The following is a 22,795-nucleotide window of genomic DNA, read 5'->3' as shown; positions in this document are numbered from 1 at the left end:
TTTTTTTCACTATAAATGAATGTCTTAATGGTTTTGCATTTATTTATTTTTTATTATTACACAAATGATCTAGAAATGATTGATAATTTAAAATACAAACATTCACATTCACATTCTTGAACAAAACTACAGAGTGAGCCCTAAGGAAATTTGTCAAAATGTTTGGTTGAAAAATATGTGTCCCCGATCATGACCATATAATATGTTAATGAAACCAACAAAGCTATCACATATAATATAAATTTACTCCACCATTTGATGAAAATAATTATGTATTACACAGACCTGTGCTTAAAGCATAGGTGACAATACAGAAAAGCACCAGCGCTCGTGCTATGGCCATCTTCTAATCTTCAGCTTTTTTCTGTGTACTATTTCACTTAACCAGCCATGATATATTAGCATGTATATATATGTGATGGCTATTGTGGAGGGAGAATGGTGTATATCTAGGAAATTAATTCCCATTTAATTTAGAGATGATTTTGTTGAAGGTTAATTAGCACTTTTGAACTAGGGATATGCTAAGGATTATTAATATTTCCTTTTCAGATCAGGCGTGATCAACAGTGAATTTGTTGAAGACTCCTTAATTTTTATTTTTCTTTCAAAGTTAGGTTTTTTTTTTTAAATAAATAAAGAAGGGTTCGAAATAATTACAATAATTTAAGAGAGAAAAGTAAAGTGTTCGAACTTAGGATGAATGTATGAAAACCCAACACTCTATCCAATATTTTTTTTCAAAGTTGTGACTTTAATAATTTTGTAAAAAATATATATAAATCATCATTGCACTTTTGGGGTGTAAAGGATAGAAAGCTTATTTTTAGCAAGAATCCATGTACTCTCAGCAAGTCTCATTACCTTATCGAGAAAAATCGTCCATTCGATTGCATTGAACTCTAAATCAATTCTTTTTCCAATTCTTAGTGTTTTTTTTTTTCTACAAAAGGAGGACAACTGATGACAAACTACGATTATGCACCCCTTTCGAGTCTGAAAAGGCTATGGAGAATTTCACTCTACTTGTGGCCATAGTCAAGCAAACTCACTAGTCAAAACATTGAACCCGGGACTTCCTACATTTTTTTGTTTATTGGGGAGCCACATTGTAATTGTTAATGTTTCAATTGGAACATACATGTTGCATGCTAAATACCAAATATATGCTATGTAATTACCTTTGCTTTTTATTGTTTTATTCAAGTTAATTTTCTTTTGGTATAACAGTTGTTGACCATATCTTTAAAATTAACTTTTCAAATTAAGTTTTTATACTACAAATTCAATGAATTTTTCTAACTATGTTTTTATTCCAAATTTATTTCAATTGACCGTTTGGACATGTCATTTAATTGTTTCTATGAATAACCTGTTGTTTTCTAATTGGTGAAAACAAAAATCCTTCAGTTACATAACATAGGTTAACAATTATATTAAATGCACAACGGTACAATCTTTTTTATTTAATTTGTTTCAACTTTGAAAATAAAATATCGATCTTGATTGAAGGATGTACATAATTATGTAATTTACATTTTCGTTTTATTTATTTTACATCTAAATGAGGTGGACTTCGTAAGTTGAAAAGAATGAGAGAAGAAAGCTACCACGTGAAGTGAGAGAGGAATCACATGAAACATCTCCACGTTTGAGTAAAAATAATATTTACATTTCCCAAAATTATAAATGATATATAAATATAATTTTCACAATTAAAACAAATGCAGAAGCAATAGAACAATGACGTCTATTATTGGCAATTCGAAAAAATCATTATGCACTTCAAACACGTAAAAATTAACTTAACAAAGCGTCAATAACATCTCTTTTAAACAATATTATTTAAATAAACGTTTGTATAATAAAATGAAAGAAAGAGTTTTTATTATCATAATTTGGATTACACATGATCTGTACGAACCATTACCCATATTCAAATAATTAATTATTTGTTCGATCAAATAATTAATAATTGAATGCGACAAAATAAAGCATTGTGCTTTCAATAAGTGACCCTTCTTGTAGCTAGATTTTGAGGAATAGTCTTCCAGGAAGCTTGATTTCAAAGGCATTATTCAATTTACCCTGCAAATAAATTACATCCATGTATTGTTAGCATGCTAATTTCTAGTAAAATTCAGTAACAAAAACGGGCATGTGTATAAATTAACACAAGGCTTACTCGGAGCAGTTAGTAGAGGGGTAAACTGTGTAGGGGCAAGGAGAACCACATCGATCCCCAAGCGTGTTAACTCGGTCATAATCTAACCCTGGAATCATTGCAGCCCCTTGTTGAATGCAGCTGCACGCAGTTCTTCGATCCTCCGCGGTGTTTTGTATATCATGCAGGCCTTTTATGCCGGCACAACAATCTGGCGGCACGTCTCCTCCAAACACTCCAAAGGGGATGCATGGAGTGAGTAATGTGACGACCTGACCACAAGTTACCGTTGCATTAACGGTGTAAGGAGCAGTCACAAGCATCGATAATAGCACCACCGTGAATGCCGCCCTAGACACCGCAGTCTTTGCCATAGTGGCTAGATTTGCAGTTAATACATTTTCTCCTTTAGGTTGTTTGGGCAGGAAACACACATGTTAATTGCCCTACTGGAGAGCCTTGCAATCACGTGTGTGACAAAACGTTGTCTGATTATCTGTTAGCATTGTTGTGCCTTGACCCGTTCGTTAGTGCGGAACCGAGATTCAGATTACAACCTCACCAAAATCACACACAGTTGAACAAAATATAATACAAGAAATAAAGACACAGAGAAATTTACGAGGTTCGGCAAAAAACTGCCTACATCCCCGGAGAGATATTGCTCTTCACTATGAGAATAACAGTACAAGTATACATGAGTTAAATCGACATAACCCAATCCCATATCCCTTGTACACCCACTCACAGAATTTTCCCAAGAGCCTCACTCTACCCCAAGAGTTCTTTCACTAGAATACTTTTCACTCTAGCTCTCTTGATTTTCTCTCAACCCATGTTCAACCTTTTCCATGGGAGAGCCGAATGCTCTTCCCCTTGGATGCTCTCTTTCACACTTCACAAAGGCATAACCAAATGCCTTAATATAAACAAAAGGTCCCGCCTTCTCTCTCTCCTCTTCTCTCTTTCGGCTCATCACACAAGGTCAATTCTTTGCCTTTGTAAAAGCCACAAATCAAGGGCTAGACATCATAATGATGTCCCCCTTTTTCTTTGTCTCTTTCTTTAGCCGAAAGTAGCTAGCACTCCACATGGTTAAGATGAAATTGTTGCCAACTCATAATATGAGCCAATCACAACAAGCATTGGTCATAAGGGGCTGCAGGAAAATTCAAATTTTCGTGCACCGAATGACCCACGGCCGGAAAATGAGTGCAGAAAAATACAAAGGGTACTGATCGAGTGAGATCATGTCGACAAAAGGGTTCCGGGAGGAACTTGAGTAGGGAAAATGGCCGAGACTGTGTTTTAGAAATGCATGCCAAGGGACAAAGAGAGATGGGACACTTTCCACAAAAATGAAGCTTCCGTATCTCTTCCTCTACTCGGCAATATCCCGGTGTCACCAACGCAAGGTTCGAATTACAGCACGGTACTGTCAGGCTGATAAAACAGTCGAGGCAGTGTCAGCTTTCGGAACTACCTCTACTGTTTTTGTTGTATCTGAAATTACTTGATTTCCTTGTTCTTTCCTTCTGACTTTTCTGATGGAAGAAGAAGAGTGGGTATGTCCTGGCAAGAAAATTCAAAAAAATGATAGCCCGATTTCGATTTCATCGAGTTCTAAATTCTAATTCATCATATGCATTTTTCTTTCTTTGGCTTTGGCAATTATTTCTCAGAGTTTTTCTATTTAAACACCATCTCATATCTACGACTCCTTGATATAAATCGTACATATTGGAACAAAAATAAAGTTTTAAAGTGTTAAGTGGCGAAATTTGAACTCCCGAAGTAAAGTGAGATGGAAATTGATTTAATGGGACACAAAACCGAGCACAATGAACTTCTAGGATTAATATAGCCGACCCCGCTTAGTGGAGCAAGACTTTGTTTTTATTGGTATATTTACACCAAGGAGCAGATGATTTAGGTCAAGCCACATAATGTTTCAATATCAAACACGTCATAGGAGTCAAACCTAAAATCTCTCATTTACAAGTGAAAAAAAAATACCACTAGACTATCGTACATTAGTACTAGTTGATAAAAGGACACTACAAAAAACATCTTTCATCCACATCCTGTAGTTGTACAAATATGTAAAAAGTTAATGTACACGTCCGATAAGGTACCAGATGACCAAAATACAACCGAGCAGACTATTCACAGGTGCCGCTACCCTTCCATGTTTCTCCACTTGTCCTTTAGATCAACCTGGAAGGACATGGTAACCCCAAAAGTCTTAGACACAATATTGACTGATGAAGTAGAGACATTTCAGATGAATAGAAAAACTTGTTTACGGAATGTACTTATGAATAGGTGAAAGTCATTGAATATATTACGAAACATGGGTACCTCAGTTCTCTCTTCGAATATATCGCGGTAGCTATTCAAGATAAGTTTCCAGTTCCCTTTTCCATACCTTCAGTGAAAACGACCAAAAAAATGAGACTCAGATGCATACATAATGTTCAAACTAATATCAGATCCTACTTATCCAGTCAAGTTGTAATGACAGGTATTCTGTCAAGACTCAAGACCAGGACCAACCGAATGACCATCTAAATCATGAAATTTAGAGGGGGGAAACAGGGAAACAAAAAAGAGGCCAGAGAGAAGAATGCAACTTACTTCTGTACACCAGTCCTTAAGGTTTCTTCTTCCAATAAGCTCCATCTCTTAACTTTTCTTCTCTTAGTCAATCTGATATTCCCGTACTTCTTCAATGGAGAAACAGCAGTCCTCTTTGGGCTCGGAAGGTGAAGCCTGCCTGCATCTTTCTTTGTTCCTTCTTGTGATGTATCTATTGAGTCCTCCCACTGAAAAAAACAATTTTCAACATGGAGTACAAATTTATGCAACCAGAACCACAAAATTGCAGGAGGGAATAAACCATAATACAAACTGAATAAAATAACTAACAGCAGAGAAACTCATGGATTCAGTAAAACGTTTACGAGGAATTAGTTATGTTCCCCTTGCCAAAGATAAAAGCAAATCAGGTCTCACACTCGAATAAAATGCAAAAAAAAAACAGCGTGAACATAAATACCTCAAAAGTACGGGCAGTACTATTACGTTCCATCAAGCTAGGACGAGCAACATTATTCTGATTATTGAGAGAAGCATTTCTAAGATTGGCAGCATCAGTTTGAACAGACTCAGTGCCCCCCTGGTCAACAGGCGGATTTGGTACATCATTTTCTATTCCACTAGATTGAGGATCATTCTGATGTCTGGATGGCAGATTTCCGACATTATCATTATTAGATTGAACAGGCCCAGCACCCTTCTCAATAGATGGATTATCTGCACCTATATCTTTTCCATTGACATGATTTGCAGATCTCACTGCCAAACCAGATCTTACGGTCTCAGACACTCTTAATGCATCTGGAAGTGGATCAATCACTACTTCTTGGAGCTCCGAAATACTGGTTTTAAGTGCTTCTTGTGCTTTGTTAACTTCAGGGGAAGAAGGGGAACCAAATTTTCTATTTGGTACCTCTGTGCTTGAATCTTCAGCATCCCCAATCCTAATTGGTCCTCTAGTGCGTCTATGAGCAAGGTGCTTGTGTCTAGGCACAGCACTCTGATTTTCTACAAGAAATTAAAAAAAAAAAAAAACAGAAATATAATAATTCGAAACTGAAGTCTGCAATAACTATATTATGCACGAGTTGGCAAGTTGTATTTTGGCAACGCTAAACAACCCAGAACAAGATCATGCACTTAAAAGAACAACAGATGACAGATAATACAATACAAAGCACTCTCTCACCATCCACGCACATAAGTTACTGTCACTAAGATTACCTTAATTTCTGCTAATGAAAAAAAAGTACCTTTATCTTTCGTGGTATGGTCAATACTGAGATCCAGTTCCCCATTCGCACAAGGCGAGCTCCCTGCCCGAACTTCTTTCAATGGGACTGCAACTGATATAGGACCTAATTCAGACTCATCAACTAAATTTGTCTCATTCAATGGTTGCTCTTCCAATGCAGACTGACTGCCCACATTAGATCCATTAGTAGTTTGTGCCTGCCTTTGTGACCGAACACCCTCATTAGTCCCATTAACAGTTTGTGATTCTGGCTCGGACCTATCAATCAGACTAGCTCCACTCATCATTTGTGCTTCCAATTCAGGGTCACCAGTCACATTAGCCTCCTTCCTAGTTTGTTCCTCCAATTGATCCCCGTCACCCACTTTAGTCCCATTAACCATTTGCTCCTCCAATTCAGATCCATCACCCGCATCAGTCCCATTCTCCATTTGCACCTCCATATCAGACCGACCACCCACAGTAGTCTCATTCTCCGTTTCAGCCTCTAAATCCAACCCACGCACCCCCACGTTTGCCTGGTTCGCCATTTGAGCATCCAATTCAGACCCACCATCACCACCCACGTTAGCCCTATTCGCCATTTGATTCTCCAATTCAGACACACCTGCCCCCACACTATCCCCATTCGCCATTTGTACATCCAATTCAGGGCCGTCACCCGCATAAGCCCCCTTCTTCTTTTGCCCCTCCACTTCAGACCCACAACCAACATTAGCCTCATTGGCCACTGTAATCTGATCAGCTTCCAAGTCAGCAACTTCCTTGGGCACATTCAATCTAATAGCCCAAGTAATAAACGGAGGTCCCAACAACGCCAAAGCTGCTTTCACATAAACTGCAAGCAATCTCAGCGCATCATTCCTCGTGTTCATCCTCGACAGCTTCTTCGACACTCTCAAATCCCAGACCCCTGCCTCGACCTCATCCATTCGATGCCTCAACTCCGCCGATACCAGCTGGCTCCTCCCAGACCTTTCCAAAACCCCAACCCTCCCTCTCCAAATGCGATCCACGGCCTCCAAGTACTTCCCACTAGGCTTTCCCATAAAACCCACCAAGAACTTGACCGTACACTCAGTGGCCACGGCGCAGTAGGCGGCTTTCATGGATTCCGTGGTGGAAATGCCTTCTCTGATATCCAAATCCTCAATCGTTTCAAGCGTTTCGAGGATCGATTCGGAGACCGAAGCTTCGTATACCTCGCACTCGATGGTTCGGAGGAGCACCGTCTTCTTCAAGCGATAGTCTTGGTCGGAGAAGGGTGCGACTGCGAGGACCCTCTTGGCAATGCAATCCTTCTCGCGGTCTCGGAGAAGGAGCTCGATGACCCATCGCGAAACGTCGACGTCTGAGTCCATTGAACAAGGCAATCGTAACCCTAATTCTGCGAGAAGGGAAGAAAAATGAATGTCAGAGACTGAAAAGTGAAGGTCTTGAAGCACGCTGCTTTTGCTTATTTGGGAAGTTAGGGTTTTTTCGATGCAATAATTGGGAGCGACAGAACAACGTTAGGGATTGGAATTTTTGAAAGGGGTGAGAGTTGATCATCGAAACGACGAACGTGAACGTCCTAAACCTTTGAATTTGGGGCTATTTGTGATGATGCTAGACGAATTTTACTGTCTATAATCTGCTTGGTTTTTTTGTATCATGTGTGGGCCAAGACACTGTAAATTAGGCCTCGGATTTGGGCTCAAAATTTGGACCTTTAACTTAACTTGGGCTTCATTCATGGTCTTTCTTTTTTCTTTTCTTCTTTCAATTATCTTAAGGAAATTGGTATTGGCATTCCAAAAATCTTATTCTACACTCCACACTTTCTATATTTGGAAAGAAAAATACACTTGTGAAGAGTGTAGAATGAGATTTTTGGAGTACCAATAACACTTCCCTTATCTTAATATGCAAATTATTTTTAGCACTACAAAATAGTAAGGTTGGGTTGGAAAAATCGAAAATCGAAAAAAAATCGAACCAAATACCGAACTGAAACCAAAAAAATCCGAACCGAACTGAAAGTTATTGGTTCGGTTTCGGTGATTCAAAAACCAAACCAAACATAACCGAATTAAATATAATTAAGTTTATTTATTTATTTTATATTTGAGTGTTTATATTCCAGGCCAAATTTAAGTTTAGACCCAAGTTTTAAGCTTTTGTTTTAGACCAACCATTAACACATAATCCAAGTCCTTTTTTTTTCTCCCTACCAAACCCTCTTCTTTCTTCCATTTTTTTCTCCCCATCTGACCCTTTGCTTTCTTCCTTGTTTTTTCTCCCCACCCGACCTCCCTACATCTTCTTTCTCTTTCTCTTTTTTTCTTTCTTTACTTTCTATGAAATGGAAAAACTGTAAGCAAAGTTGTAGAGCATAGGCCAATTTTCAAATTAAAAAAAAAATTAGGTTTTATAAAAAAAGGAACCGAACTGAAATTGAACCGAAATTTAACCGAACCAAATAAAATTGAACCGAACCGAAATTTCGGTTTTGGCAAAAAAAGGAACATATTGAAACCTAACCCACCCCTTCAAAATAGTTATGCTAGGGTTTTGTTTATAAAAAAGAAAAAGAAAAAAACAGCTTGTGGTTGCGCTACATAATTATTTTTTTTTTTTCTCAGAGTTGAAAAGAGTTACAGAAACATCGAATGACAATAAAATATCCTATTATCATGAAATCTAATTTTCAATCATGACCATACATTCGATTTCACGTACGAAATAGTTTTAATCAATAATGTAAGAATATCTCCACCAATCATGATAATAAGATGGTCATTTGTCTCCTTACTTGAACTAATAATAGTGATTTGAAAATTTCGTACGCACAAATAACCGATATCATTAGCCACTTAAATAAATAATTAGTATCTCAATGCAAAGTGACCACATGCTGACTTATCCAACTTACCAAAATTGCAATTGAAACCCTAGGGAATGTGTGACGGAATAACATAAAGTACCTTGAAGCACCCACATGAAAGGAATAAATTCCACCCCCGTCCCGAGTTGAGATCGTGCTCTTCCTCCTCCAAGCTGCTCCAAGACCCCGACTGAATCTCAAGACCCATAGCAGTGGAGAGAACTCGGAGAGCTTCCTTCAGCCGACTCCGTACTCTCTCCCTCTCTCTCCGACAATGGCTCGCTGCACTTTCAAATCGGACGATATCATAATAAAGTCCCCGAATGACAGACGATTATACAGGTTAATCGAGCTCGAGAACGGCCTCTCTGCATTGCTCGTTCACGATCCTGAGATTTACCCAGAAGGGCCGCCGGAGAACTCCAAGTACGTCGAGCACAGCGAAGCTGAAGAGGAAGAAGAAGATGATGATATGGACGACGGGGATGGAGAGGAAGGGGAAGACAGTGAAGGAGAGGACGATGAAGAGGACGATGACGAGGAAGATGAAGAAGCGGAAGGCAGAGATGGTGAACTGAAGAAGGGGAAGGGAGGAGATTCTCAGACTAAGAAAGTTGGTATTTTGATTTACATTGAAATTCTGAAATTGCCCATCTCGCGTTCAAGTTTATTCGATTTAATTTGATTGAAAAGTGAAAACCCAGTTGGAGAAACTTGATGAAATCGGTTTTACAATGTTAACAAATTGATTTTAGGTTGAAAAACAATATGAATTTTTGGTTGAATGATTGATTCCAGATTATAGTAACTTCAAGTTTTGAACTTTTACTTGGTTACTGCTTCAAGATTCCACCATCATTGTTTTTTCTGATAATCTTTAGCTATCGACCATTGGTACCTTCGTACAAATTTCATTTAAAATAATGATGAAGCTTTGATAGTATAATTCCAAGTACTGAGAATGGCACTGGTCTTTATTCTACTCTAATGATTGGGATGATGTTTACTCAGCCCGGTTAGCAGAACTTGATTTATGTGAAGATGTTTGGTCGTATTTGCAGGCAGCAGCAGCGATGTGCGTTGGAATAGGAAGCTTCTCCGACCCTTTTGAAGCACAGGGGCTTGCGCATTTTCTAGGTTTGTGTTACACATGCTTACATGCTTCATAAAAGGATGTACTTTTGAATGTTGAGGCATGCATTACTGACATGTCGAATGTTTTGCAGAACACATGCTCTTCATGGGGAGTACAGAGTTTCCAGATGAAAATGAGGTCTGTTTGTACTTGGAGTATTCTTTTCAGTTTTTAGGTGCCAATTATCTTCGTTTTTTTTTTCGCAAGTCACTTCGAGATGCACATGATCCTTTGTGCTATGCACCATAAATGAGGTGTACTGACTGTGTATGGAAATAGTTACGCCGCATGAATTTTCCCTCAATACAGATTGCTAGATGTAATCTCACTATTTATATTTACTCGTCCTTAAGCAACATCATGAGCCTGCTTAGTTCTGTTTCTTATATAAAATTATAAAAAAAATAAAAAAAAAAAAAAAAAAAAAAAAGCATCACCAGCATGCTTGTTCTATGTATATGTGAGTGTGAGGACTTGTTTGTTCTTTTGCTGCCCACCTGCTCGCAGATGGGTCAGGCTGTATGGAACAACTAATTCAGCCTATGATTGTGTCATTTGTGAAAGGTTGCTCCTTTGTGACCGAAAGGTCACAGGTTCAAGTCGTGGAAACAGCCTCCTTGCGTAGTAAGGGTAAGCGGTTGCGTAACGTTCCCTGGCCCCCGACTCTCGCAAAGCGGGGAAGTCTTGTTGGCTTGGGGTCGCCCTTTGACTTAAACCTTATAGGAATCGATGCCATTTCAGATTTATTATAGAAATTGTTTATGGTAGTTTTTATCTTCTTTTCTGCTTATTGTTTAATTGTAAAACAGATATTTAAAAGTAATCTGTTCTACTTGCTACAACATTTATTAAAATTTCACTCAAGTTAAATAGGAGAAGTCTATATGCCTTTGTTTGTGGCCACTCGTTTTGACTCTTCTCTTTGCTAGTATGATAGTTACTTGTCCAAGCATGGAGGTTCATCAAATGCATACACAGAAGCAGAGCATACCTGCTACCATTTTGAAGTGAAGCCGGAGTTTCTTAAGGGTGCCTTGAGAAGGTAAACTCTGAGCTCTTCATGCTTTGAATATTATATATGCATGCTAGTGATGTTACTTACGGGGTGCAGTGCACAACCATATAAAAAATGTTGGAATGGAACTATGGGGGTGAGGTTTTCAGATTCATAAGGTCCAGCAATATGTTCCTTTTGGTTCCTCAATATCTGGCTCGCCATAGTTGTTTCACTGGATAAAAAATATTTATAAATAGTTTTTAAATTAATATGCCCAGTATAGCGTTCCGTGTTCGATATGTTCCAATTGCAATACATTTAGTTAATAGGATGTACTTGGCCCTTAGTATAGAATACTCTAGTTATATTTTTCTCTTTCAAAATTTCTGTTTTAGAAACCTGGTTTGTATTCATTATGGCTCTTTATTTTGTCAGATTTTCCCAGTTCTTTGTTTCACCTCTAGTGAAAATTGAAGCGATGGAGCGAGAGGTACAAGCTATAGATTCAGGTGCGTGCATGTCTTACCTACGGTTCTTGATTTCCACGTTTCTTAAAAATTATCCAAGCTTTTTGCTTACAGTATTGCTCAGTGCAAATTTTCTAATGCTGAATGGTATTTCTTTGTTGTTAATCAAAATGGAATGCAGAATTTAACCAGGTTCTGCAGAATGATTCTTGCCGCCTTGAACAAATTCAGTGTCATACATCCGCACCTGGTCACCCATTTAATAGGTTCTCTTGGGGTAAAACTTTAATCCATTGTGCAATCTTACTCTTCTCTCTCTCTCTCTCTCTCTCTCTCTCTCTCTCTCTCTCTCTCTCTCTCTCTTACAATTTTTTTATGTTTGCTTGAAAGGAAATAAGAAGAGCTTGGTTGATGCTATGGAAAAAGGGATCAACTTGCGAGAACAAATACTAAAATTGTACAAGGATTATTACCATGGTGGACTAATGAAGCTAGTTGTCATTGGTGGAGGTGAATATACTCCTTTCCTTTCCTTTTTTCTTCTGCTCTTTGTTCTTTTTTCTTCTACTGTTGTTTTTTGGGGAATGAATGTTAGTTAAAACCTATCAATTTTGTATCATGCACAACACAAGGCATGCTTGAATGGAAATAATGAAACATTTTCAATTTGACTTGGTGGATTTCAATCACATTACTTATCTACTTAGGGTTTCTGTTCTGTAGATGATTGTTCTTTGAACTGTTAGAGTTTGATACTGGTGTTCACTATTAGTCTATTACACATTGGAATTTCGTCATTCATAGTGCTTTATTGGTGATACAGCTGTATTGGCAAAAATTTATCTATTAGCGGTGAAGATGCAACTATTGTTGGTATCAGTCTTTAAATGGTGTGGTTGTGCCATAAAGTTCATTTTCTAGGATCTCAATCCTGCATTTACTAGAATGATGTTTAGCTGGTAGTTTGATTTCTGTATCAAATAAAAAACTATTCCTGTGATCCTGTCCAATCATTTATGTGTACAATTAACCAACCAAATAGAATATTTTTATTCTGCTTATATATCAGATATATTTCATGCTAATTATAATAGTTCTGATTGCTGCAGAATCTCTTGATGTACTTGAGGATTGGGTTGTGGAATTGTATGGTAATGTCAAGAAAGGCCCCCAAGTAAAACTGGAGTTCAAGGCAGAAGGTCCTATCTGGAAAGTTGGCAAACTATACAGGCTAGAGGCTGTTAGAGATGTTAACATACTCAACCTTATGTGGACATTTCCATGTCTTCATCAAGACTATTTGAAGAAACCAGAAGATTATTTAGCTCATCTACTTGGGCATGGTAATCTGATTCATTATTACTTAATTTGATGTTGATTATTATTCCTCTGCAGAGAACAAAAATTTCTTTAGCAGGAAAAAAAAATGTTAAAGTTTAGAATTGTTAGTTTTCAATTTTTTTAGTACAAGCAGCAGTTACAACTTCCTAGAGTAGACGTCACTTGAAACTTTGATAGTAAGATATAGTTTTATTTTATTTGAGCGGAGCTTAAATCCTTCAGTTCCTTCTGTCACTTTGCGTCTCACTTATAATTTTTCACCTTGGAAAGGTATCTGTCAGAGTCATTGCTTTTCTGCATTAGATTTTGTTGCTTTTGCATTTCATATACATTGCATGTTATTTATTATATCTCACAATGGGTTTAGTCTGTTTGGCCACCTATGCCGTGATTATGACCTTAAATTCTGAGAACTAAATTATGGGGTTTTCAGAGGGCCGGGGAAGTTTGCATTTTTACCTCAAAACCAGAGGGTGGGCAACATCTTTGTCTGCTGGTGTTGGGGACGAGGGGATGCACCGATCTTCTGTGGCTTATGTCTTCCGCATGTCCATACACCTCACTGACTCTGGATTGGAAAAGGTAGCATCTCAAGTTTATCCTTGTAGAGAATCTTTTGGTAGAAGATAAATTTTCACAGATTCATAGTTTAATATGTTCTACATGCGCAGTTACTGTAAGCATCAGTAACTGTGGAGCAAAGTTTGCTTTTTTCTTTATTACTTCTCATTTGCTATATGTGATGCTTATCTTGCAGATTTTCGAAATAATTTGCTATGTCTACCAGTACATTAAGTTACTGCGTCAAGTGTCTCCACAAGAATGGATATTTAGGGAACTTCAAGATATTGGGAATATGGATTTTAGATTCGCAGAGGAGCAGCCCCAAGATGATTATGCTGCAGAACTTGCAGGTTTTCTTTTGTTAGCAAAATTGTACATCTTTCCTTGGTCATGTTTTACCTAACTGAAAGTATCCCTACTCCATAAAAGATTCTTTATGATATCTATATTCTGTGTTTTTCTTAGCCAAAAGGATATCCCCAAATTCATGACCTGTTTAATATTGTAAAATCTTATTGTTGCAGAAAATTTACTAATGTATCCAGCAGAGAACGTTATTTATGGGGACTATGTGTACAAGATTTGGGACGCGGAACTGATAAAATATGTTCTTGGTTTCTTCACGCCAGAAAACATGAGGGTTGATGTGGTATCAAAGTCCTCAATTAAGTCGGAAGGTAAATCGCATATGCCCTTTTATGTAAAAAAAAAGAAAGTAGAAGAAAAACCTAGAAAAAAAGTGTTGTTTCCACCTTGCAGTATTTATGAGTACGAACATAACAATAATTTTTATTTGTCCCATTCTATATGTGTTATAATATTGATGTAAGCTCTATTTTCTCGAACTGTTTCAGATTTCCAGTGCGAGCCTTGGTTTGGGTCACATTATACTGAGGAAGATATATCTCCATCCTTGATGGATTTGTGGAAGAATCCCCAAGAAATTGATGACTCATTGTATCTACCTTCAAAGAATGAGTTCATTCCTAGTGATTTTTCGATCCGCTCTGATAACTTATGCCTTGATCCTGCAAATATATCTTATCCAAGATGTATAATTGATGAACCATTGATGAAGTTCTGGTACAAGCTCGATGATTCATTTAAATTTCCACGGGCAAATACATACTTCCGCATCAATCTGAAGGGTGGATATGCTAATCTGAAGAGTTGTGTTTTGACTGAACTATATATTCTCCTTCTTAAGGATGCGCTGAATGAGATTGTTTATCAGGTTCATGTCTTGTCCTTTATAACTAATTATTTTGTGCTTCAATTTAGATAGCTGATAACTCTTATGTACTTGAATACATTTTAGGGAACACTTGTTCCATTAAGTTTATTTAGAATATCTCTGCAGTCTCTGTCCAAGTTTGTTCTGTAGAGGGACTTGGATGTTATAGTGGCTTACGATACAGACTAGAAAACCGGTATAATTATTGTCCAAACAAAATATATTCAGTTAACTTTTCATTATGTAAATCAGAAACTACAAATGGTAATTCTTATCCATAATGCCCTCATTTTAATATTCTCAATGTATAGTAATTCGGTTGTAAAAATATTAACTTATGCTGCCAGTGTAGTTATTTAGTTGATGCTGTATTTCACGAATATAGGTCCTTTTTATCCTCAGTGACATGCCCGACTTATTTTTTTCATTTAAAACATGCATCTAAAATCTGTACTGAGCACCTTTTTCCTCTGTGTGCAGGCCACTGTTGCCAAGCTGGAAACTTCTGTATCTATGTTCAGTGACAAACTGGAGCTGAAGGTCTATGGTTTTAATGATAAACTTCCAGCTCTCTTGTCAAAAGTTTTGGAAACAGCCAAAAGTTTCATGCCGACTGATGATCGTTTTAAGGTATGTGTGTTGCCTTTCGTTTCCATCGCTCCACTCTATGTCTGGTTTTAGTTTAATTTTGCATGCCCTGTTGTTTCTTTTGGCTTGTCCATTGCTAATTCACACTTTAACAGGATGTTAAAGAAGATATGAAGCGAACGTTAAAGAACACCAATATGAAGCCTCTGAGTCACTCATCATACTTAAGGCTGCAAGTTCTGTGTCAAACTTTTTATGATGCAGATGAGAAGTTGCATGTTTTGAATGCATTGTCTATTTCTGATTTGAAGTCATTCATTCCCGAGCTCTGTTCCCAGGTACAATACGCACAAATATGTATATTTGTTATAGGTTACTGCTGTCAGTTCATGAAACTCAAGTTCTCAACATCATCCTCCAGCCAGGTCTATTTTCATGAGAAATTCATGCGGTTCAGGCTTCTTGGCCTCTTATTCTTCACTGTAATATGTAACTTGATAAGTGGAGAGTGGTATGTTCTGGTGAGAGAATTGGAGAGTGGCTGCCAAATGTGAACCCAATAGTTAATTTTGACTGTTTTTAAAATAAAATTTTTTTTAACATTTGCTTTTAGATTTATTTAATTTTTTATCAAGTCTCTTAGAATTAGTTTAATTCAGGCATTTGCTTTCATCTTACCCTCTCCTCAATATGTGCAGCTATACATTGAGGGCCTTTGCCATGGAAATTTGTTAGAAGAAGAAGCAATTACCCTGTCAAATATATTTAAATTGACTTTTACCGTACCACCACTGCCTATCGAATTGAGGCATAAAGAGCATGTTATTTGTCTTCCTCCTGGTGCTAACCTGATTAGAGATTCCAATGTGAAGAATAAGTCGGAAACGAACTCTGTGATTGAGGTAACTCAAAATGGATACATTTTCGAGTGGTTTCCCTATATGAAGATGTACTTTCCTTGTCTTGTGTTGATATTCTTCTCTTGGTTGTGGTTTCATATTGCAGCTGTATTTTCAAATTGAGCAAGAAGCAGGGATTGAGTCAATCAGATTGAAATCCTTGATAGATCTTTTCGATGAAATTGTGGAGGAACCAGTTTTCAATCAACTAAGGTGATTTTATTTGAGGCTGGTGCTTTTACTTACATACTGGCTAGCAAAAGAATCTGGGATCTGATAATAATTTTTTCTAATATATTTGAATCTATATTCATATAATTGTTAGCTATTTCTGGGAACAGGACGAAGGAGCAGCTTGGATATGTTGTCCAGTGTAGCCCACGGGTAACATACCGTGTACTTGGCTTTTGTTTCTGTGTTCAATCGTCTGAGTACGACCCAATCTACTTACAAGGGAGAGTTGATAACTTTATAGAAGGTCTGCAAGAATTGTTGGTAAGCGGTCAAGTTTCCCTCTTATTTCAATGCTCTGCTCGTTTAAGCATCTCATAAGCTTTATAACTATCGTGCTATGCTAAGCTGACGTGCTTATGCGATTTTGCAATTTGAGGTTCCCTATTGTTAAATATATAAGGAAATTCTTGTTTGTGGAAAACTTTGCTTGGATCTGACCTCGTGTTATTTCTACTTCGATGAGTTGAGTTAAATGATTATTGTTTCTGCATTGCAATTTCAGTTACTGACAATACGTTGACATTTGCAGGACGGGCTTGATGATGAATCATTTGAGAATTATAAAAATGGACTACTTGCTAAGCTATTGGAGAAAGACCCGTCCCTCACATATGAAACCAATAGATTTTGGAATCAGATTATCGATAAAAGGTGCTGTTGTCCTCTTTGGTTTGTCCAGATTGTAATTTCCAAAGATTGGATTCAAACATCATTCTGTTAAACAGATTTGTGCCTTTAAACTTTCTAATTGTTGTGATTCGATGCTCATTCTAACTCAATACATGTTGATCACAGGTATATGTTCGACCTGTCAAAACGAGAAGCACAAGAACTCAGCAGTATTCACAAGAAGGACGTTATCAACTGGTACAAAATGTATTTGCAACAATCATCTCCCAAGTGTCGTAGACTAGCGATCCGTGTTTGGGGTTGCAACACTAACCCGAAAGAGGCGGGAGCACAACCGAAATCTATCCAAGCCATCGAAGACCCTGCAACATTTAAGAAGTCATCTAAGTTCTATCCTAGCCTTTCTTGAAAATATGAACCAGCTTTGATTTCTTGATTAAATTGATCCATTAGAAACACTGAAGGCCTCAGTTTTGACTAGTTGTAGGTGGATTGTATGATCACCTGGAAGAGCAAAGTTAAAATTACAAACATTTACCGGAAAATTGGGATTATAGATGTAAAATTACATTCATTTGAATAGAGTGAAATTTGTGATGCCAATCATTTCTTGCTCTGATTCTTCGATCCTTGACCACGAAGCATTCCTACAAGTCCAGGTTCGACAGAAAAAGCCATTGCGCGGATTTGTGTTTGGGGTTTGCGGCACTGACCCGAAAGAGGTTGAAGCGTATTACAGTGCGTGATTGGCTTGAAATATCGTTAATGTGACAATTCCAGATGCAAGGAAGTTTCTCGGCTTCTAAACATGTAACCAACATAAGAGGTCCAAATCATAAATAAGATGACGCTACATAAATCTCTGAGGATTTGTATTGGGTTCAAATTTTCAAATTTTGGTTTGAAATGCACATGGTAGGGTTTTGGGTTATTTGATTGAGATGCATCTAGGAGCTAGTTAATTTGTAGGGTCCTTGCTGAGCTCTGATTAAGACCATTTTCTTAATTTTCCCAATCAAAATCTGATGTGAAGGTCTATTCTCTTTCCAAGAAACTCAATACAAGTCCTTGTCAAGGGCACTTTCAGAGACCCCTAACTAACTGTAATATATAGATAATTTAATCCCTATGCTCCCTTGTCGATATTTCACAAATCATGTTCGACCCGAAATTTGATCAAGAATTATGATTGAAAATGACAAAAAATTAAGAATTAAAAAAGGAAAAAAAAGAGTTTTGTGGCTCAAACCTTTTCAAATTCCTGCTGTTTTGCTAGATTCGTTATATGGTGTTACGAGGCTAATGAAAACCCATGACATTTGTTGTGTTGGAGTAGAAGATCGTTAGAATAAGATCAAAATACATTACATTCATGTAATTAAATTACATGTTTTTTCGGACGACATTAATGATTGATAAAGCGTAAATAAAAAGTGACACTTAAAAATATTCTACTATCAAAATATGAAGCATGCGATCTTGTTAAAGGAATGTTCTGTTTATTAGTATTATCAAGTGACAATAACAACCCGGCTCAAGTTTTTTCGATCTCATGTTTTAAAAGATCTCTTGATGCATACACTTTTTTTTTTTTTGAAACCAAGAACCATATCATAAATAGGCCTACAGAGAGGCAAACATAATAACAATACCAAGCAGTGTCAAGGGATAAACCACAACGACCCCTCCACCAAGTAGAGGCGTCATCCCAAGCACCACCATAACCCCATTAATGAGGGCAAGGTAATCCGTCATTGTTCAATACATAGACCAACGAAGATGGGGGCCTAATGACCCAAACGATATCACTCATCTCCGAAAAACCAATCGATGCAATCTTGTGAGCCACGCCATTAGCAGACCGTGGCACCCAAGACCATCGGCAATCAATGAAATCCCCCCCCCCCCAACTGTTTAACCCGAGCCAGCACCGGGTATGCCTCCCAACTACCCATAGACAGCGAGCTAGAAAGACATTTAATCGCATCCAAGGAGTCTGATTCCAGAATTACATACCTTACACCCAACTCTGCACCAAGCATGCACCCGTGCAACAACGCAGAAGCCTCCGCTGCTGCAGCAGAAGGAGCAGTAATAGGATGCCGCGCAGCAGCCACGAACTTACTCTCCATGTCCCTCACAATCAATCCAACAAAACCCATCTTTGATGCCTTGGACCAGCTAGCATCCACATTAATCTTCACATAAGGGTAGGCCGGAGCACACCATCTCGTAACCTGCAAGTTCCTCCTGCCGTCGCCCCCTCCTCTATCCCCAGCCTTTGCCTTTGCACCACAAAACGAGCTCACCATCGCAGAGACAGCAGCCAGGACCTTTAACGGGTTAATGGGCACCCCTTTGAAAACAAAATCACAGCGAGCTTTCCATATGCACCAACAGGTAAAAACAATATAAGATTGTCTCCACATTATATCTCCAGAGTTGCATAAATTCGGAGAGAAAACCCCCTGAATCCAGTCCGACCAAGAAGGGAGAGAAAGACGATCCATTTTATAACCCAATGCCCCTCCAAACCAAATTGGCTCAACCTAAGAGCAGGAAAGGAAGATGTGCTCAATGGTTTCATCATGGCAGCAGCAAATAGGACAAGTAGAGGTTTGAGAGGACCTTCGTCGGAACAGTGCATCCCGAGTAGGAAGACAATTGTGAACAGTAAGCCACAAGAAATGCCGCAACTTGGGGGGCACCTCCAGCTTCCAAATCCCCTTCCAAAACGCTTTGGGAACCCCACGAACAGAAGGCCGACGCAAATCCCTTCTCGCCAGCGATCTTCCCTGCAGCCATCTGTATCCCGACTTGACCAAATAAGAACCGTTTTTACTCATATCCCATATAAGCCTATCTTTACGACTTAAATCTCCAAGAGGCGTCTCCTTAATAGCCAGCATAGCCTCCCCCGATATGAAAGGCTGTAAAAAGCTAATGTTCCATCGCCCCGACTCCGGACAGATAAGTGCACTGACCCTTAAACTAGGAGTAACCGCAACCTGGCCTACCGGCACCGGGTGTCCAAGGGGCAAGGATGGAAGCCACCTATCCTGCCACACCCGCACCTCCTGGCCACCCAAAATCTGCTAATGGGAGCCCTCCCTAATCAAGTCCCTGCCACAGATGAGGCTGCTCCACGCCCAAGAGGCCCGCCCACCCTTCTTCGCATCCCAGATCGAGCTATGTGGAAAATACCGAGCCTTAATCACCTTTGCCCACAGCGAATCCGGTTCCGTGATTAAACGCCAGCACTGTTTAGCAAGCAGAGCATCATTAAATTCCTGAAAATTTCTGAAGCTTAAACCACCCATGTCTTTGGGCAAACCCAAAACCTCATTTGAAACCCAGTGAATCTTGTGGGCTCCCTCCTTACATCCCCACCAAAACCCAGCCACCAACACATCCAATTCCTTACAAACAGCGGCTGGGAATTTGAAAATGCACATTGGGTATGCCGGGATAGCTTGGATAACAGCCTTAATTAAAACCTCTTTACCGGCACGGGAAAGAGTATTTTGTTTCCACCCTTGTAGCTTTTCCATTACTCTTCCTTTCACATAAGCAAGACCATGCTTTTTCGACCGACCCCAAATGGCAGGGACCCCCAAATATGTTCCCGGATTGATTACTACCGTCATACCAAGGGCGTTCCCCATCTGATCAGCATTCTCCTTCGGAACGTTAGCCCCAAAATATACATTGGATTTCTCCAAATTTACCTTCTGCCCCGACGCCACACAAAAAATGTCCAGCAGATAGGAAAAGAAAGTGCACAACTAAAGACTTCAAGAATAAAGATCCTTTTACTCATTGGAAGACTACATTTGATGTACAAGGTGGCATACAGGTTGGGTTTAACTTTAACTAATTCGGTAGTTTGGTTTGAGGAACTCCTGATGTAATTTTAGATTTTCTCGTTGAAGATAGTAATCATTTATAATCTATAATGGTGGGAACGCTCTTCTTCTCTTCGTTCGGGTTGAAATCTCTAGCAAGGTTTTTATTGAGCCTGTTTGCACCATATCCTCAATGTTGCACGTATTCAATTTTTCTATTAATGAATATCGTATCTTTGCTAAATAAGAATAAAGATCCTAAGACAATCTATATAGATCCTATTTAAGACAATCCTTAACAAAACATACAGAATGATCTGCAGTAAAGATTGCAAGTCCTTCCTTCCGGATTGCTACAAAATTTAATTAAAACCCTAAAATCTCAACTCAAATATTCCCTTCACGCGTGGACAAGAATTACATTGAAGGCAAGGGAACAGTATGGGTTTTGACGTGGGGACACAACGGTGGTTTAAGATGCTTCGTCAAACTTCATTTCTTGCAGATTACAAAAAATACGTTATATATTGTCGTAACTGCTGGCATGGGATATACAATATTTTTAACTTTTAGGTTTATGAATATATCAAAGATTGAGGAAAAAGTTATGCATGCATGCATGATCGCTAAAGGCCGAAAACACAGAACTTTGCATGTGCTTCTAAGATTGCAGACCGACATGTATATGATATATCTCCAACTTTTCAGACTCACTTTATTTCTAATAACTAATTAAATAATAGCTTTATCTATGTTTTGTTGACATACAATAATTTGATCATGCAAATCCAAATGAGTTAACCGCAGTGAAAACCGAAAGCACCAACAAATGTACTATTAATACATTTACCATTGCTGACAACTTACAAATCATGATTTTTAGTTAAAGAAACAAACAATGCAGTTGCTTAAACGATCTCGGACCTCTTTAACCGTTACGTACCATTTGGTTTTCACAATTAGATGCTCACATCATATAAGATTTGTAAATTATGAGTTGTGGACATTGTATGTATGTTTCGCTCAACTTTATTGTTATAAGTGCGAGTCTCATATTTGATTCCACTTTCTTTTAAATAATGAAAATATAATAGTAATCCAAACCTGCCACATCTTCAATTGCTATGCTGGCACCTATATTGATATAACCTGCTGCTATTTTCGCTTTAAAAGGCCCTGGTCGGTAGATTGAGAGTAAATAATTGCAATTTCTAATGAGGATATAATGCAGAAAAAGATTTTGTTAATATTTTGTCATGCATAAGACAAACGTAAGACAATTAATCAGAATCATTTGTCCTGTTAATCATGGTTCATGAACACTTAACCTTAACTGTAGCAGTATTGTTTTTGTTCCGTCTCTTAATTAATTCTTTGATTAGGACCAAATTAAAATAAAACAATTCCTCAACTGACATCAAATAGAGTAATAGGCTGTGGTGACACCTGTAATTAGGGTTTTGTATGTTAGTGAATTGCTTTCACTACTTCCTACATAAACACATGCATACACGTGAGAAATTTTTTATTGTGATGGGATTACGGTGCTATATCACGCGTTTTTATGTAAGTAGTGAGAAATTTTACTTTTTAAGTTATTAACTTTTTAACACACATACCTTATCATTTGTATAGTGATACGTGATGTAACGTGTACCGGTCACAATAAAAAATCTCTCTATACACACGTGTATGACAATGATTTATATTCTTGGAGATCAAAAGTTGGAAACAAGATGACAAGACCTGAACCAAACCTCATGTAAAAAGTTTGGGAACCATCAAATGATGTCGTTCAATGAGTGACAAACTATTTTAATTGACAAACTATATACATGGGCAGATCTGTGGTATTATTTTTTCATACAATTTTTTACATATGTTTATGTAATATTTACTTTGTAATGTAATTATGAAAGAGTGATATTTGCAAAAACTATTTTCATTATCAATTTACATTAAATTCTTCTTGGCCACT

At 38.0% G+C, this 22,795-nt stretch overlaps 4 protein-coding genes across 4 annotated transcripts; 1 reads left to right on the top strand and 3 right to left on the bottom strand.

Annotated features, from left to right (window-relative positions):
- Window positions 1–2,181: 2,181 nt before the first annotated feature.
- On the bottom strand, window positions 2,182–2,538 carry LOC137743204 (non-specific lipid-transfer protein 1-like). Its single transcript, XM_068483087.1, has one exon. The coding sequence runs from the start codon at window positions 2,536–2,538 to the stop codon at window positions 2,182–2,184; it is 357 nt and encodes a 118-aa protein (XP_068339188.1).
- Window positions 2,539–3,999: 1,461 nt separating this feature from the next.
- On the bottom strand, window positions 4,000–7,602 carry LOC137742377 (uncharacterized). Its single transcript, XM_068482231.1, has 5 exons — window positions 6,016–7,602; window positions 5,223–5,770; window positions 4,802–4,989; window positions 4,526–4,592; window positions 4,000–4,381 (listed from the first exon to the last, which is right to left on the bottom strand). Exons 1-5 carry the CDS (start codon window positions 7,376–7,378, stop codon window positions 4,343–4,345), a joined length of 2,205 nt encoding a protein of 734 aa, XP_068338332.1. The 5' UTR covers window positions 7,379–7,602; the 3' UTR covers window positions 4,000–4,342.
- Window positions 7,603–8,988: 1,386 nt separating this feature from the next.
- Window positions 8,989–17,575, top strand: LOC137743340 (nardilysin-like). Its single transcript, XM_068483217.1, has 19 exons — window positions 8,989–9,496; window positions 9,945–10,020; window positions 10,110–10,156; window positions 10,948–11,060; window positions 11,451–11,524; window positions 11,664–11,759; window positions 11,873–11,992; window positions 12,592–12,825; window positions 13,257–13,405; window positions 13,581–13,737; window positions 13,912–14,064; window positions 14,242–14,621; window positions 15,102–15,251; window positions 15,365–15,547; window positions 15,908–16,111; window positions 16,215–16,321; window positions 16,450–16,603; window positions 16,872–16,993; window positions 17,138–17,575. Exons 1-19 carry the CDS (start codon window positions 9,158–9,160, stop codon window positions 17,379–17,381), a joined length of 3,102 nt encoding a protein of 1,033 aa, XP_068339318.1. The 5' UTR covers window positions 8,989–9,157; the 3' UTR covers window positions 17,382–17,575.
- A 2,492-nt stretch (window positions 17,576–20,067) lies between these two features.
- LOC137743203 (uncharacterized mitochondrial protein AtMg00310-like) lies at window positions 20,068–20,637 on the bottom strand. The gene has a single exon (XM_068483086.1). The coding sequence runs from the start codon at window positions 20,635–20,637 to the stop codon at window positions 20,068–20,070; it is 570 nt and encodes a 189-aa protein (XP_068339187.1).
- Window positions 20,638–22,795: the final 2,158 nt, after the last annotated feature.

This window comes from Pyrus communis, chromosome 8 (assembly GCF_963583255.1).
Source record: "Pyrus communis chromosome 8, drPyrComm1.1, whole genome shotgun sequence".
NCBI lineage: Eukaryota > Viridiplantae > Streptophyta > Magnoliopsida > Rosales > Rosaceae > Pyrus > Pyrus communis.
This window is presented reverse-complemented; position numbering and strand designations above follow the sequence as displayed.

What these genes read in the sequence shown, in the direction of transcription:
- LOC137742377 (XM_068482231.1), bottom strand. Translation starts at nt 7,378, where the DNA reads ATGGACTCAGACGTCGACGTTTCGCGATGGGTCATCGAGCTCCTTCTC. An exon ending in CCATACCACGAAAGATAAAG is followed by an intron (nt 5,771 to 6,015) that starts GTACTTTTTTTT and finishes AATTTCTTGTAG; the next exon opens with AAAATCAGAGTGCTGTGCCT. An exon ending in TATTCGAAGAGAGAACTGAG is followed by an intron (nt 4,382 to 4,525) that starts GTACCCATGTTT and finishes ATGTCCTTCCAG; the next exon opens with GTTGATCTAAAGGACAAGTG.
- LOC137743340 (XM_068483217.1), top strand. Translation starts at nt 9,158, where the DNA reads ATGGCTCGCTGCACTTTCAAATCGGACGATATCATAATAAAGTCCCCG. An exon ending in CTTAAGGGTGCCTTGAGAAG is followed by an intron (nt 11,061 to 11,450) that starts GTAAACTCTGAG and finishes TTATTTTGTCAG; the next exon opens with ATTTTCCCAGTTCTTTGTTT. An exon ending in CTGACTCTGGATTGGAAAAG is followed by an intron (nt 13,406 to 13,580) that starts GTAGCATCTCAA and finishes CTTATCTTGCAG; the next exon opens with ATTTTCGAAATAATTTGCTA.
- LOC137743204 (XM_068483087.1), bottom strand. Translation starts at nt 2,538, where the DNA reads ATGGCAAAGACTGCGGTGTCTAGGGCGGCATTCACGGTGGTGCTATTA.
- LOC137743203 (XM_068483086.1), bottom strand. Translation starts at nt 20,637, where the DNA reads ATGGGGAACGCCCTTGGTATGACGGTAGTAATCAATCCGGGAACATAT.